The following is a 15,958-nucleotide window of genomic DNA, read 5'->3' on the forward strand; positions in this document are numbered from 1 at the left end:
GGAACCTTTCCCATATAAAACACACACAGAGTTATGTTACAAAGTACTTTTTATACAAAGAGGTGCTGAGGAAAACGCCAAGTGTGTCTAAATAAAGAGCAGCGATGGAATGGCAATGATCAGAGGTAGTTTCTCAGTGAAGAACCAAGACACTGTGAGATGAAAGTATCCTCACTTTATGTGTAGGAAGTACAAAAAAGATTGCATGTAGATCCAAGACAAGATTTTATGATCTCTAAATCTCTCAGCACACAGTCTCATTCTTTGGCAATGCACAGAGTGACAGTTCGCAATAATAATCTGCTTTCTTAAACTTTTTACACCTTTTCAAGTTAAAGGAACCTTTGAAGAGTTCGCAAAAAAGTGGGGCACCTGTTCAAACTCCTCACTGCTGATCTCCAAGGTCCTTGGGAGCTAAGCATTATGTCATGAAACAATATTATTCCACCACTCCTTCACATAGCAGTTCAGATTGGGTCTGGTTAACAGGAGAGAGCAGGTTCCTGAACAACCCTGTGTGAGAGAATGTAACTAGAAGACTTGGGCTTGGTGTATTGTGGCAAAACATCTCATTACCCTGGCATTTTTGTCCTGTTTCTTTTGCTTGTGTGGTCTGGAGCACAAGACTCAGACACTAACATTACTGCCTACTGGGACCTGTAGACACCTTACATTAGAAATGTCTGCAGGGGAAGACACACCGCTTTAGAACAAATAACCAAAAAGAACTAGGGCATAGCTTCAAGGTCACAAGATTTTGAACAAAGACTGAAAATAACGAATTGTCGTTCTATACAATGAACCGAGCCATCCATGATAATGAGCTGACCGGATGGCTCATGTGTGCGTATATGTGGTTTTGCATTTAGGGTTCATGTCACAGTCTAGTGAATTCTCAGAATGCTTCTTTATTAGTGATTTTAATGGTGGTGAAGTTGATTGGATACACTTGAGTAAACTTTCTTTAGGTGAAAAAGCCCTTCCATAGTGTAAATGCACACAAAACATTTGAATGTACAGTATAGCGTTTGCACCCAACCCACAAATATTACACTATCAATTAGTGCCTCGGTGTGGTAGTGTTTGGGACAGGCAAAATGATTAACCAACAACATAAATATCTGAAGCAGAGTTTTATTACTCATTTCAGTTTTTACATCATCGTCATGATGGGTATCAAAACCGGATTTTTAACACCCTAGTCTCATCACGTTTCCGTTGTGTGATATAAACCCAGTATTTTTTTTTTTTTTATTTCCTAGTCCTCGGTCCTTAACCCTGCAGATAAAACAGGAAACTGCTGGGAATTAACGGTCACCAACAGCCAAACAACGCTACTGCACGCACATCCAGTGATATGGGAACAACACTGTCTGGCAGCTTTATACAGAATGACAGATATGGCCCTGCTATCAAACCTACTTCTGACACAGATGCTATGGCTACGGCTCCATCAGTCTCCCAGCAACACAGTGGCAGTTTGAAATACTTCAGCTTTATAAAATGCAGTAATATCAAAGGTGTTTCTTTTCAAATGCAACTTCAGTCAAAGTGATATGTTGCTAAAACATATATTGCAGCTTAGATAGTGGTCAGAAGGAAAGGATTGTCAGATTCCAGTGATGGAGAGGCCTGAAAAAAGTAAGATGGGTTGTGCCTTAACTGTTCCTAATGACACAAGCCTGACCTCTAGTGGTGCAAAAACTAGTGGTGTTTTTAAGAGGAAGGAGGAGGTTGGCTTTTGTTTCCTTTCATTTCACCAGCACCTCATCTGTCAAATGCAATATTTCTGTTTGTTTTAAATTAAAAATAGATAATGGGGAGCTACCAAAAGAGCATCAAACTCAGTAGGATTTTGATTGTAGAGAAATCATGCTAAGCCATTTCAGTATTAGCTTGGTGATTGAGAGGAGATGGCAGGGAGGAGCGTTTAGAGCAGACGTGTCTTTCTGTTGCCTCAGGTTCTAATAAGTTCCAGAAGCCCGGATGGTCTGTTAAGGCCTTCCCCACCACAGGTGGAGCCCAGGCCTCTCATCTTCAGTCACCTACAGTAGCTCTAACTTCCCCCATTAACAAACATCAAGGCCCTTGTTAGGGCCACAGCAGCGGGGAGCTTCTGGAGTTCCTCCATTTCCATCACCTTAATAGCCTGTTTAGAGGAAGAACCCTGCAGATAGCCTTCAGCCCCCCACCACTTTCCCCCAAAAAAGATTACAGTCCTGTTTTATGAGAGGGCAGGAAGGAGTGCACGGGGAGAAAGCATTGCTCGGAAGTCAGGTCTCATGTAAGTTAAATGTGAGAGATAATAACCAGTCCTCACTCCTCTGCTCTCTGGAGTGATTTGATCGCAGTTCACTTTAAACCTACTCAAATAAAAACTCTGCCTTGGAAAAAAACAACAACGGTGTGGTCTTGGTTTTGAATCAAAAAAGTAATTGATGTCCATGTGTATCAGACTGTTGGAAGCAAACAAAAAAGGAAAAATAAAAGGAAATAAAGAAAAAGCAAATCAGAAAACTACAGCTATAATACATTATTGGAGTGACCGATAAATTAAAACATGCACAATATCCTGGCTAGAACAGCTTGGCCTTCTTCTTCATATCATTGCGCTTCCACAGAGGAAGTTTGTCAAACTCTTGGATCTCCATTCCAAAGACATCAAAGAATACTTCAGGAGCCAGGTGACGCTGAGGAAACAACAACGTACAGGTTAAATAACTGCGCTGAGAAAGTCCGATTAAAAAGAGGGTACGCAGGGAAAGTGCAGCATCAACACACATTATTCCCACGCCACCACCTACAGCGAGGCTTCTCTCTTAATTACCTCCAGTCTTGTCCTGTCCACGTCCTTCGGAAGCTTAGTACGCCCTCTGTTGGTGACAGTGAGCATTTCATAGGGATATACCTTTACAAAAGGAGGGATTGTCTTGTTATGGAGAATGCAATGCAAGACATTTGCCAAACACAATGAATCACTGAACAGCAAAGCTGGAAAAATGCACATGCAGGGAAGACACAGAAACAAAAACATCAAATTCTAAACCTCACAGAGACAGGGACGTGTGCTAGGGGCTGGCCACAACTCAGTAGGTCACAAGGGGAGAGAAATGGGAAAAAGCAGACCAACATTTATTTGTGAATAATGTCTGAATGCCTTTTTAAAATAACAAACATCACATCACTTCCAAAAAGTAAGAAGAGGACATAAAGTGAAGATGGCCAAATTAATGTATAGATATTTTTAAAAAAAAATCATTTATCTAAATAAAAAGGAAGTGAATCTGCAATGTCATTCCAATTTTAACTCTGGATGGAGGACATGTATCTTTTCTACTAGAAATATTTTTACTTTATTTAATACAAAATAATATGGAACAATGCATGATCATATGAAGATTGTGGGGACTATAGCAGCACCTTTAAAGAAACCAAGAACATGCAGCTCTTAAGCCTCTTCAGCCAGATTTAGGAAAGGTGGGAATCAATGATCTGGAAAAATGTGTACAGCGCAGACATAGCAAAGCATATCATTACATCATTTCACAGCACTGGAAGTCCCTAGTCTTCTCCCTTCATCCCCATGCCTATAACCTGTGAGGCTGTGCCAAGAGACCCTACTTTACTCTAATAAAATAATCTGTGTGTTAAGGGATTGGGTGTTAACAGAACAAGAGGGAACACAAAATGATAACGAGAGGTGAAATGTATTTCTCACCAAATACAAAACAAAACAAACAAAAACACATGGGATACTTGCTTTATGTTCCAACATGTTAGGCATTGACAATCCCCTGTCCATTCTGCTTAGGGGAACCTGGCCATCTTGGACGAGCTACAGAACAGAACACACATGCAATGTAAATAAAAAAAAAAAAAGAAACAAAAAGAGGAATGGTAGGAAATGGAGGAACCATTGGAAAGTCTTGACAACTAAAGACAAACACCTACTTTTCTTATCTGATACTATGAGGAGGGAGTCTGACGTTAACTATGCTACCCATGAAGATAAGGTTTACTCCTTTAGTCTAACTCTGGCTATGTACAAACTTCTCAGGATGTGCGTATGTAATGATGAAACCCCTTGTCCATGCTCCCCTCCCCTTGCCTGAGCTGTTTGTAACTCAGGCATAAGCGCAGCAGGGTGTCACATGGCGCATGATTCCACATTCGCATGTACATGATGGCTGACGCACATGCTCAGTGCAGCTGATCAGGTTATAGTCTGTATCATTCACGTACCTTGAAATCTGCAAAGCAATAGAAAAGGGAGGAAGAAGACAGTTTAGTGTGAGCGTTTGTTCCAATTCAAAGACTACTCTAAACATGATATGTAAGGCAGTTAAATACCTCTCTGACCTCCACACACATCGCCGTAACTGTTATACTGAGAGAATTCTGTTGACTGTGAATGAAAAGACAGACCAAAGACATGAAGTCATGTGAATGTGTGTAAAGATTTTTCTCTTTCCATAATTGTAAAACAGTGTGAGGCTGCAGACTAGTGGCCATGACTTTCTGCCCATATATAATGTATATAAAGTCAAGGACATACATTTCAAACATCTTCCTGTCGACAGCAGGCCAAGTAGCTCTACAACTGTAAACTGTGTGGTATCAAGGCGTAATGTTAGCTAGTTTTAACTAGTTATAACTCCTGCTTAATCAAATCATTGTTGATATTTGGCTAGCATCTTTCTTTCTTTTAGAAATCCTGTCACTTATGTTCAGCTAGTCACTGTTAGCAATGCAATTCAAAAGATTTTACATCCTCTTAGAAATTCTGCAAGCTATAGAAGTTGGCTGTCTATTAAAAAGTTAAGATTGTTGCAAATATAAATATGAACTAAAATCTTCTCAGAAATCATGTGAAGTTATTTTGTGTTAACTAGCGTACTAGCCCTAGCTGTGAAAATGCTTCACATATAAGACATTACTAAAGTTTATCTCTGAAATCCTATCATGTTAGGCAACAAGTTAGTTAGCAGATGTTGGTAGTGAATGTACAAATGGTTAGAAATATAATTAAAAAGCTCCTATTGGATCCTGGCAAGTAAAATCTGTGAATATATGCATGAAATACATAAATGCAATCAAAGACATCCTCATAGATTTTACAGTAAGCCCACTCAAACCTCCATGCAACAGACCTCAAATGAAATACCCCAATTTTTATAAACTAGCTTAAAGACACACCTACTGTGGCCTGCTCTCTTACCCGAAGAAGGCCGTTGCGTCCATATCCTGGCAGTGAAGAGGTTTTAGACGTGGGAGAGTTGGGATCTGCAGACGAATGATTAAACTGTGAGTGTGACAGTGCCAAAGCCACGTGCAGTTCGAGGAGCTGGTGTATGGTGTAGTACCTGCTGTGTAGTTGGAGTGCTGAGGCTCGTACCGCTGGGCGGCCACACTGCGAGCATATCTCTCTCTGTTCATTTCCCTCTCCATCTCTTCCTTCAAAATCAGCTTCCCAAGACCAGACTGGATCTGCAGTATTGGAAAAAGCCGTTGCATTTTCAGCAATCTGAGCTACATGGATCCAGCCTGTGATGTCTAGTTAATAATAACATACCTCCCATCTCTGTTGTTTTCTGTGATTTCTTTCACTTTCTCTAGGATTATAATGTTTTGTGCTAGTGTGCTAGCTCCATTACCTTGCTAAGATGATCTTCTTGGAGCTGTCTTCGTTTCACTTGTTCCTCCTCTTCTTCATCTCGCGAGCGACTCCTCATATCTGAACCTGATTGCACATCAATCAAAATATACAGAGGATCAGTGTACATAATATACATTACAGTTTGGATTATTATCTTTTGATGAAAGCTGCCAAGCTTCTGCAGATCATACCAAAAACAAATGGAAATAAACAGTAACAGTGTAATGATCAGAACTGAGCAATGGTATGTGCATCGATGATGTGGATGATTTAATTGATTTAAGATTTATATTCCCTAACCCAATTAACGAAAAGTTTCTATACCACTCCTCACAAACTACTGCTCTTGCACCGCCGAGTCATACTGACAAGAGATACAATACTGACATCGCCAAGATCATTCTTTTGCCTTCACATGCTTCTCAGTAGGCTAAATCTTCCTGGAGGAGCCAGAGGTAGGAGCCTACCTAGGGCTGCAAGGGAGGGAGGACACGGCCAGTAGTCAGTCTCAATCTTTGCTGTTTCATCCGGCTGGGGCGCTTGAGCAGCAGGGAACTTGGAAGATTTGATGATGTCACCAGCAAACTTGCTCTGGGCTGCGAGGGCAGCTGAATCTGGATTGGTATTTTGGGGAACTTGACTATCAGTTGATTGACAAAGGCGGAAAGCACATACAATGCTGGCCATTCCATTCAAAGCAGGACATCGCATAGTTTTGGATTCGATTTATATTCACTGGGCACAAGATTTGTGTTTTTATCATTTTTCCAAAAAAAACAAAAAAACATTTTGAACAATGTCACATGCTTTGATATTTTATGACCAGCACTGTAGTTCATACAGATCTCTGCATAGCACTATTTAATTTCCAGAAAATGATTTCATAAAGGATGCAAAGTGTAAGCTCTCAAAGCTCCCGTCATTAGTGATTCCTGTGAGAGTCTGCATTTCATAACCCCATGCAATTAAAGGCAAAAGTTTTTTACAGGGCAGAAGAGGAGTAGTGATTTTAGTTTTCAGGGCCGAGCGAGTTGGCAATGAGGAAAGAGAAGAGAGTAGCACAAACAACTGTCAGAGAGACCGAACTGAGCTGAGCTGAGCTGAACAGTACTTACATGTGAACATGGAATATGTTGTCACATATGCCACAATGAAATGTTAATGGCAAGATGATGTCAACATCCAGATGAACAAACATAAATATACAAAATGTGGTCAGAGAATGCACATTCACACAAAACATCACTCTCACTGATAATTTGATGACAACTGAAGACAAAAAAATGTAAAAATCTGTCTCACTATACTCACCTCACTTACTCAAACATTAAAATATTCATTATGTGACTCTTACCAGGATTATGCTTTACTAATCCATTTACACATAACCACAAACAAATGCTTAACCGCCAAAGCACATTAAAATCCGGTGAAGTAAATGTAGCTGTTAGAAATGATCAAATGATCATACCATGTTGTTTGTAGATTGGCGGCTTTCTGTACATGTTCATGCCTTGGTCTGGAATAAAAAGTAAAGACAAAAATGGAGCTCAGAAATCTCAGATATTAACAGTCTGAACACTGATGATGATGGATGAAATGATCTGAACTGGAATGCACATAATACACACATCAAGAATAATTTAGACTGAAGAAGTGAGTTGGGAAATCTCTCTCTCTCTCTCTCTCTCTCTCTCACACACACATTCCTGCTTGTTGATACTCCTGCTCCTACCTGGGATGTGGAAATGTTTAGGGGTCAGACAGAGGGTCGGGGTGGCCGAGCGAGAGGACAGGGGAGAACTCCGGCCACTCGACGGCTCAGTGCCTCCAAAAAAGCAGAGGAGAAGAAGCAGGGAAAAGGAAACAAGCGTGAAAGAAAGAGGGGAAGAAAGAAAGAATACATTTTTGCTTATGTAAATATGGACAATGAAAGAGGATATAAGTAGTTAAGGAAAGTGTGATGGATGAATCAAGCGTGACCTCTCTGTACAAGAAAACAGACACAGATAGGACACCAGAGACACGGCATGCAAATTCTCCACACTGACAAACACTTGAGCATCCAAAACTAAAACTGCACTGTACATCTGCAACACTCAAGATGCCCATAAATATAAGGATAACAAAAAAGGGGCAGAAGTTTAATCGCTCATTTCCATGAATTCCCTACTGTGATACTGTAGGAAAGTAAATAGTGGCAGCATGCAGCAGAAAGTGTAAGTGGAGAGACGTCACATCATCTAATGCCGAAAAATACCGTGCTGAAACGAAGACGACGAGACAGAAAGAGGAGAGAGAAACAGTCATAGTAGTTTTAGATGGGACATGCCTCACAGCTGCCACAGACACAAGATAGTGTAAGCACCACACAATGAGAATAACAGCCACAAAGCCAAGACATACCTATGCAGAAAGAATCTGTAAGAAGGACAGAGGCACATATGCATTATATACAGGAACGTGGGATTAGCCGGCCGTGCTCAGTTCGCATCAAGCTTGGGAGCAATATGGCCGTCCCAGTGCAACTTTTAACCTAACTAAATCAGAAAGTATACATGCCATGCTGATGACACAAGTTCTGAACTTCTGAATCCCTTTAACAATGCTGCTGTATGCGGTGCACAAACCATCAAGCTACACACACTATGTCTATAAAATCACTCCAAAGCTCTATCTTCAGAACGACTGAAGGAGTCAAAATATTTTGGCAAAGATTCTCTGGACTGCACAGGGTTTAGGCACATTTCCACCTGATGTTGTAGTGCCAATTTCTAGTTCCTGGAATCATTTTCATTTCTGTGGAAAGTACATTTCTGTGGAAAAATAACTACTCAACAGTGCTGATTGCTCATACGCAAGCTTGCCAGAATGGATGATGCTCTTATGTGCTGCATGTTTGATATCAATAGTAAGTTTGGTTTCCAGGTGTGAATGCAATTTTGTTTATGGTCCTAATGCTCAGCAGTGACAGCCTGGCACCAAATTAACTAGACGACACAAAAGATATCAAGGTAGGCAAAACTGGCTTTAGATTTAATAAAATTAAAAGTCCAAAACTGGCCATCAACAAATCAACAAATCTTAACACCCTCCATGTTTTACATGCTTATGCCGAGTGTCGAAATGTTGTACTGCCTACCACTTCTGTTAAAGCTTGTGGTTCCTGACGGTTGGTAGATATACAAACTTGTTCCAGAACTGTTTAGCTCCTTAACAATATGGGAAACCTCAGCGGAAACACACCTACTGACACTACTACTGGAATCTAATGCCTTCTTTCCAGTCAGGGAAGATGTGCGGGTTCTTACCTTTGTTATGGGGGAGGAAGTGATGTCGGAAAGGGGAAGTGGGACGGTTGTCACTGTTGCTAGAGCGCAAAGAGGAGCAGAGCTTCAGCATTCCTGCCAGGCGCTCAGACAAAGAGGAGGATGGAGAAAAAAGGGTGTGGGAAGAGAGACAGGGGGAAAAGAGGGAAGGAGTGGCAAAATGAGCAAAGCAGGGAAAGAAGAAGGAAAGCGGGAAAAGAGGAAAGAACTAGAGCTTCCAGTAATGCCACATACACTCGCTGTCTTTCTCTCTCTGTCTCTCTCTCTCTCTCTCTCTCTCTCTCTCACACATACACACACTAGTAGCTGCTTCGGTGTTAAACCTAAAGGAAGTACATACAGAAGTGACAGAAGTGAAGCTGACTCTCACCTGGTCTGTGGAAGTGCTGCGGTGTCTTAGACAGTGTAGGTGTGTAGTTGTGTCTGCTGTACATCGGCGAGCCGATGGAGCCCTGGCTGGTGGATCGTTGCATGATGCGCTCTCGAATGTCATAACAGCCCTAATACACAGCACACACACACTCACTGTTGATTTACAGGACACAGTTATCTGATGCTGTCGATGCTGTGCTATGTGCAGAAGCCCTATAACTAGAACATGATTTTTGTTCTCGCAACAAATAAAAATTAGTAAGACGACTAAAACAACACTAACTGCACTGATGTCAGCATGTATCTAGGTCTTAGTAAGGAGCAGACTCTAACCTCAGCAGACGGGGTGGGAGACAGGGTTCTTGGTGACTGAAGAAACAACAACAACAACAACAACAGGGAGAAAAGCTCTGTGTAAATTTGACTAAAATACAAATTCTTTAGACAGAGTAATAGGATAGCGTAAATAGGTCTAGAATGTAAAAAATAACCGATTCACTGTAAAAGCATAACACTGTCGATTGTAGATACTAATTGAAACAAGAATGTGAATATTTGAACTAGATTTTAGGCAGGGAAAGCAGAGATTAGACAGTCTGCAATGATTTTTTTAAGTTTAGAATGAAACACAAAGATAAAGACAAGACAAACAAGCTGCAGTTCACATGCTGAGACACACAGCGGCGCTCAGAACTCATATACAACAGATGGAAAAATCAGACAGGAGGGAAAAGTTGTGCAGGATGAAACTGTGCTGGTGAAGATAAGCTTGTGCTATAAGTTTCAACATTCCTGAACAACTTACAGTCTCGGCTGACATGGGGGAAGGGTCTTGTGGCATGGTCTAATAAAGCAGATATAAACCAGAGTGTCACTATCAGCAATGAATTTCATTAAAGTCACTTTACATTGTGATCCCTTTCATTTGACTAACGGTCCTTCAAACAAGTTCTTTTTTGTTATTGATTTGAAGTATAAAATAGGGAAAAACATTACACAACTTTCTCACAATTCAGTGCAGAATTGTCATTTTTCTCAGATTAACACTGACACATTACTAGAATGTGATTAGTTTGGTTAGAAATATTCTGTTTGTTTATCATGTTGCTGCTTCATAGTAACATTTATGAGCTAGTTAAGAAAACTAAGCCAGGGTGTTAGAAGTGTTACTTTAGGATTAGTGAAGTCACTGGGTATGCATTGCTGCAATCCTGCACACACTCACTTTAATATGGCCTCTGATGGGGGATTGGTCACCTGTAGTACTCTGGCACTGTAGGAAGGAAGCAGAGCCTACAGTTACAGCATGAGACTGCTTTCAATCTGATGGTCATTACTTGACATATAACACTACCAACAAAAAAAAAACCAGCTCTCGAAAGTGTGTCCCTCATATGTCAATAAAACCCTGAGTGTGGTCAGCAGAGGGCACCCTAACACTGCAATCTGGACATAGACACCGCACAGGCAGATCCAGGTACAACTTGGCAATGTTTAATATGAGACAGTAAATATAAAACACACTCAATTTCCTCGGATACACACAGACATGGATTGACAAGACAATGCCAAGTACATGATATTAAATAGTCATTGAAACAGAAATATACAAATTTACACACACACACACACACACACACACAAATACAGATCATTTTCAGGGTAGAAGGGTTAGGATCGCTATCAGGGTGAGGCTGGGTATATGGGGCCATGGCCTGGTACACTACTGACCTTAGAGAGATCCCGAGCCCATTTAAGCAGGGGACTGATAAAGTAAAAAACATTTGCCAAGATGCCATGATCTAATAGAGATGGAGTTTATTACCATTTAACAATATATCATCTCCTCTGACACTATGAGATTAATTTTGTCAAGACTGAAGCATGTTTATGTAAATCCTCTTAACAAGTATTAATGAGGAGTGCAGGAGATTATTCATGCTGCAAACTATTAAAAATGTTTTGCCAGCTTTTGCAGAAAAGATTACAGCCTCAATAGCTTGCTATCAATTATTAATTCAACTATGTAATATGCATAATACGTAAAAAGCCTTGTTTGACTTTACCGATTTTCTCAACTACCCTGTCTAAAAGTCTCAGCCCATTGGGTCTAATCTGTTACTGATTCAAAATTGTCTTGCTCTAGCTGAAGATTACCTAAACAATTTTCCAAATGCAACTCCTGTTATAATTCTGCCCCTAGGAATGTCAGTGTATTCAGCTGTTTGAGAATTGCGTGATTAGATGATAGTAGCTCTGTATTACCTCTCCAGGGCTGTGTCTGCCCTGTCTCTCCAGGGTAGAGGAGGTGGAGTGCAGAGACTCGTAGGATATCATGTCTGGACGCTCTATGTCATAAATGGCCTTGACTCTGGGGATGGCTGCTAGGTCCTTGTAATCAATGATCTCATTGTCTACTTTTGCCTAGAGGGAGGAGAGGTGGGACACAGAAGGAAGGGAATCACACAGAGGGAGAGACAAAGGGTAAGGAAGGAAGGTCATACTGGGGGTCAAACATTTCCACATCACATATGACCATAGTTACAACAGCACGTCACACGGGTCACCACAAAAAAAAAAAAACAACAACAAAAAAAAAACACAGACCATATGGGGCTTCATATATGGCTATGATTCATTGCAGCTGTGCTTCCTGTTATACTACAAATCCCTTAAACAGTATATATGTATATATAGTGATTCCCTGTGTATGCATGTACGTATATTTACTATATAGAGAAGGGTAGATATTAAGAGCTCACTGCAAAAGTATAGACAGAAAGAAGAGAAAGAACATGAGCAAAAGATCATTCTGTGCAGCCTCATGCAGCTACAGAGTCCATTTCAGAGAGAATGGTGATTGGTTCAGGGAGTGATAAGGGGCGCTGGCGAGGACGACTCACATAGATGGTGTGACCAGGTGAGCCAGGGATGCTGGAACCCGGCCGAGAACAGATACTCTCCGACGAAGACCTTGTGGGCTGCAGATGAACGAGACTTTGTGTTAGTGATCAGCCAAGCACTAACATGCATGCACATAGACACAGAGACTGGCACGTAAGCTCGAATGACAGGATCAGTGCACAAGTCAAGTTTTCGATATCAGCATTAACAGCATCCCATCCCAGCTTCTTATACAGAAACATCCACAAGCCATGTCAAGCTGCCATCCACAGGCCATGCAGCATGGTCCTCTAGATATGGCTCTTTTAGAAATGACAGAAAAGCTATTAAAATCAGAATGATTTGCTTTGTAAACAGATGCAGTTTTGTTGCTATGGTGATGTATTGTTAAATGGTATTTTTCTCCAATCTTGGGCTGTGAGCTCATATCTGAGTCAAGTTTCTACCGTGAGTCTGATTGCCTTCTCGCAAACCTGGTCAGAGGGCAACAGCCACATGCCCACTGAGATGAACAGTGTATTGACACAAACAGAGGTCATTATGAGGTCATAGGCTAGTTGAGTGTGGGTGTGCTGCCCTCAAGCTGCTGACACATAGAGCGTGCGCCACTCTGCTGCCAGTAGCAGAATACAGTACCTGCCTTTCTGATTGGTGCAGTGAGGTTACAGAGGGAGGGAGAAGCTGTGGAGGGAGGAAGAGGGGGGGTCACAGGAAATCACACACTCCGACACACTTCTGTGCGATTCACTCACAGACTGTTTACATAAGTGGTTCCCAAAGTAGGATCCCCCAGGGGTCAGTGAAGTATAACCAGGGGGTCTGTGATATCCTTATACTATCACAGCAATGCTATTTATTTTATAGTTATAGCTTTTCACTAGTCTCTTAAATGGGGTTTAATCCAAACCTCAAATTAAACATAAAATGTTAAGTTAGACCTAACATTTCTGTTACTTGGGAATACAAATCTAAAATCAAAAAATTAAAAAAATCTGTAATCTGTCATTTATTTTAAAGTTAAATATGTCCCTGGGTGCAAAAAGTTTGAGAACCACTGATTTATATGATGGACAACATGACAATGAAGCCAAATTGTCTCTGATCGCCACATGTGACTGACTGCAATACATTTTAATCTCATGCTTATCGCTATCAGTGAATGGAGCAAACATTAAACTCACACTTGTCAGTCCTTTCTTTATTAGATTCTCTCCAAATATTCTTCTTTAGGAGAATGAGAATTCGGGGTAGAGTTTTGTATTTTCTCCTCATGTCAGCATGGGTTTCTTCCTTTCTCAACTGTAAGGCTCTCCAATTATCTCCCATCTCCTAAAAACTTGCCTGTAGGTGGACTGGCTAAAACACCCCTAGGTGTGAATGTGTGTGTGTGTGTGTTCAGAATAAATTGAGTAAATGTATAAATGAATAAATAAATAAACAAACAATCATATTTTATTTAAAAATGAGTGGGCCATATGTATTAGGCCGTTGCTGATAAGGGTGACATTGATTTGTTACACTGGTGTTGCATCATGGGTTTCATGTTCCAGCTTTAAGCTTTAAAGTCAGAGCTTCTCTATCATCACTGTATAACACGACACTGTCTCTGTATGTGGAAAATCCTTCTCTGTCATCAGCCAACACCGTTATAAAGCTACTAGAAGACGTTTGTTTAGACTTATTTTTCTCAAGTCGTTATCAAAATAAAATAAGTCCATCTCAATTTGTCCAGACTAGTGTAAACAAGATGTACATTAGCCATGATTTAACAAGCCTAACTAAAGCCTAACATCCCCAGTGTAATAGTGAGATGTCAGTAATAAATAATATTTAGGCTTCAGAAGGGTACACTGCACCCCTTCCTGTCTTTTCTGTGCCATCTTTGATTACATTTTTTCACCACATTTTTCTTCCAATTTTAGTCATTGCCTCTCAGGAGCTTGACAGAAGCCCGCAGACTCTATTTCTAAATGTGGGTTTTTGTTTGGTGAATTTTGGCCAACATAAGATCACAATAGAATTAGCAGAGCCATGTTGTCCACCAGATATACAGTCATTATATGCTCCTCGGCATGCATCCTGACCATCTTTATTCACCATGCGCTCTCAGATCTACTGCAATCCACCTTCTTTCAAATATCACAGACATGTTTTTTCTCCTCGGCTCAGTTTCTCGTTCATGCCAGTTGTTCAGAAAGACAGATGTGCTGGTAATATACTACATGATGTGAATGAGAGGATTCACCAAATCTCTTGCTCCTGTTGTTATGAAGCAATTTAGCACAAAACAGCAAGCTAACTCTCTATGCTTGCATTGTCTGGAGGAGGCACAGTGTGTATCTGGAGTGTTGCCCCCTCTGTTCTGCAAATACGCCAGTGAACTTCACTGTCCTAAAAGAGACACAATATGGTCTGGCTTGCAGGTCAAGCAGGACAGTGAGTTTAGCTGGAAGTGGTGCAGGACAGAGGGGGGAGACAGGAGACTGCAAACCTCCGTCCTGCGCAGGGGACGCACGCCTCGAGCAGAGCCACCCCGGCCCTTCGTCTTACACTGAGACTCACACTTAGACTGGGGCAAAAAGATATCGAAAGGGCGGGGCTTTCTGCCAGGTCGCTGTCGTGCTTCCTACAGAGGAGAACCAGAACAGAAAGGACAAGCTGACACACACTGACACACACACACACACACATATCACCTGGTCCTGAGATGCACACCCATCAACTCACACTCAAACAATCATTAGAGCGATGCCACACAGAGTTTGGGGGAAATTTGTAGTAAAAAGGGGAAAGGTGTTACACTGTGTCACCTGTCACTGGACTGAAGATGCAAGTAAAAAAGAAAGCTCAATGAAAGAAAGTGAGGACACCAACCGGGTGTGTGATGGGATGTGGATGAATCATGGAGATAACACTCACCCTGTACTTCTCTTCTACTTTGATGTTGCTCTTACAGTCTGGATGCCACACTGTAGAGCCTGTTTTGAGAGGAAAAGAGACAGAGAGAGAGCGAGAGGGAGAGAGAGAGAGAGAGAGAGAGAGAGAGAGAGAGTGTGTATTGGTCTTAAAACTTTGTTTTTACCCTTATAGACAACTGTCAAAGTTGCATTTTCAATTCAATTTAATTTCTATAGTGCTTTGTAAACAGACAGAAAGATGGACAGACAGACAGATAGATAGATAGATAGATAGATAGATAGATAGGGTGGTGGTGGCGGCTCAATCGAAGATTGGGGGTTCAAGCCCCAGCACCACCAAGTTGACACTGTTGGGCCCTTGAACAAGGCCCTTAACCCTCTCTGCTCCAGGAGTGCTGTATCATAGCTGACTCTACCCCAACCTCCAAGGATGGGATATGTGAAGAAAGAATTTCACTCTGCTGTAATGTATACGTGACAAATAAAGGCTATTTCTATTTCTATAGATCTGGGTTAATATCCCTAACCAGTATTCCAGAAGCATTAGTGCAAGGAAAAAACTGCTGAGATGACATAAGTACAAAAAAGTGAGAGAAACCAGATGCAATCTTCCTTTGGGTGACACTGGATAATGAGATTATAAACCATTACAATGTCTACTACTACTAAATATGTTGAGAGGATGTTCAGTGTGAGCATCATACTATACAGAAAGTAGGTGCAGCAACCAAGTGAGATTACAGACATAATGGACATACCCTGTTCTCTATGAGTGGAGG

The 15,958-nt window shown here is 41.2% G+C and overlaps 2 protein-coding genes across 32 annotated transcripts in view; both read right to left on the bottom strand.

Annotated features, from left to right (window-relative positions):
• Window positions 1–1,118: 1,118 nt before the first annotated feature.
• On the bottom strand, window positions 1,119–3,899 carry LOC131363714 (actin-binding LIM protein 1-like). Its single transcript, XM_058406530.1, has 3 exons — window positions 3,761–3,899; window positions 2,828–2,908; window positions 1,119–2,690 (listed from the first exon to the last, which is right to left on the bottom strand). Exons 1-3 carry the CDS (start codon window positions 3,800–3,802, stop codon window positions 2,577–2,579), a joined length of 237 nt encoding a protein of 78 aa, XP_058262513.1. The 5' UTR covers window positions 3,803–3,899; the 3' UTR covers window positions 1,119–2,576.
• Window positions 3,900–4,112: 213 nt separating this feature from the next.
• Window positions 4,113–15,958, bottom strand: part of LOC131363711 (actin-binding LIM protein 1-like) — a 57,426-nt gene continuing 45,580 nt past the window's right edge. For 4 of the 31 annotated variants that reach the window (XM_058406501.1, XM_058406504.1, XM_058406503.1 and 1 more), the window contains 19 exons: window positions 15,181–15,239; window positions 14,753–14,887; window positions 12,898–12,942; window positions 12,261–12,338; window positions 11,623–11,781; window positions 10,583–10,630; window positions 10,163–10,201; window positions 9,691–9,726; window positions 9,356–9,485; window positions 8,968–9,060; window positions 8,063–8,077; window positions 7,392–7,484; window positions 7,128–7,175; window positions 6,124–6,270; window positions 5,655–5,740; window positions 5,364–5,487; window positions 5,219–5,283; window positions 4,351–4,405; window positions 4,113–4,250 (listed from right to left, as the gene is read on the bottom strand). In XM_058406501.1, coding sequence (XP_058262484.1) covers window positions 4,231–4,250; window positions 4,351–4,405; window positions 5,219–5,283; window positions 5,364–5,487; window positions 5,655–5,740; window positions 6,124–6,270; window positions 7,128–7,175; window positions 7,392–7,484; window positions 8,063–8,077; window positions 8,968–9,060; window positions 9,356–9,485; window positions 9,691–9,726; window positions 10,163–10,201; window positions 10,583–10,630; window positions 11,623–11,781; window positions 12,261–12,338; window positions 12,898–12,942; window positions 14,753–14,887; window positions 15,181–15,239 — 1,475 coding nt within the window. In that variant the 3' untranslated portion in view covers window positions 4,113–4,230. The remainder of the gene's footprint in view (window positions 4,251–4,350; window positions 4,406–5,218; window positions 5,284–5,363; window positions 5,488–5,654; window positions 5,741–6,123; window positions 6,271–7,127; window positions 7,176–7,391; window positions 7,485–8,062; window positions 8,078–8,967; window positions 9,061–9,355; window positions 9,486–9,690; window positions 9,727–10,162; window positions 10,202–10,582; window positions 10,631–11,622; window positions 11,782–12,260; window positions 12,339–12,897; window positions 12,943–14,752; window positions 14,888–15,180; window positions 15,240–15,958) is intronic. The other 27 variants (XM_058406496.1, XM_058406506.1, XM_058406499.1 and 24 more) reach the window with 27 other exon arrangements.

Source organism: Hemibagrus wyckioides, linkage group LG13, assembly GCF_019097595.1.
Source record: "Hemibagrus wyckioides isolate EC202008001 linkage group LG13, SWU_Hwy_1.0, whole genome shotgun sequence".
Taxonomy (NCBI): domain Eukaryota; kingdom Metazoa; phylum Chordata; class Actinopteri; order Siluriformes; family Bagridae; genus Hemibagrus; species Hemibagrus wyckioides.

Coding starts and splice junctions, on each gene's coding strand:
- LOC131363714 (XM_058406530.1), bottom strand. CDS start 3,802: ATGGACAGGGGATTGTCAATGCCTAACATGTTGGAACATAAA. Junction 2,909..3,760: donor CTAACATGTTGGAACATAAA/GCAAGTATCCCA, acceptor CCTTTTGTAAAG/GTATATCCCTATGAAATGCT. Junction 2,691..2,827: donor TGGACAGGACAAGACTGGAG/GTAATTAAGAGA, acceptor TTGTTTCCTCAG/CGTCACCTGGCTCCTGAAGT.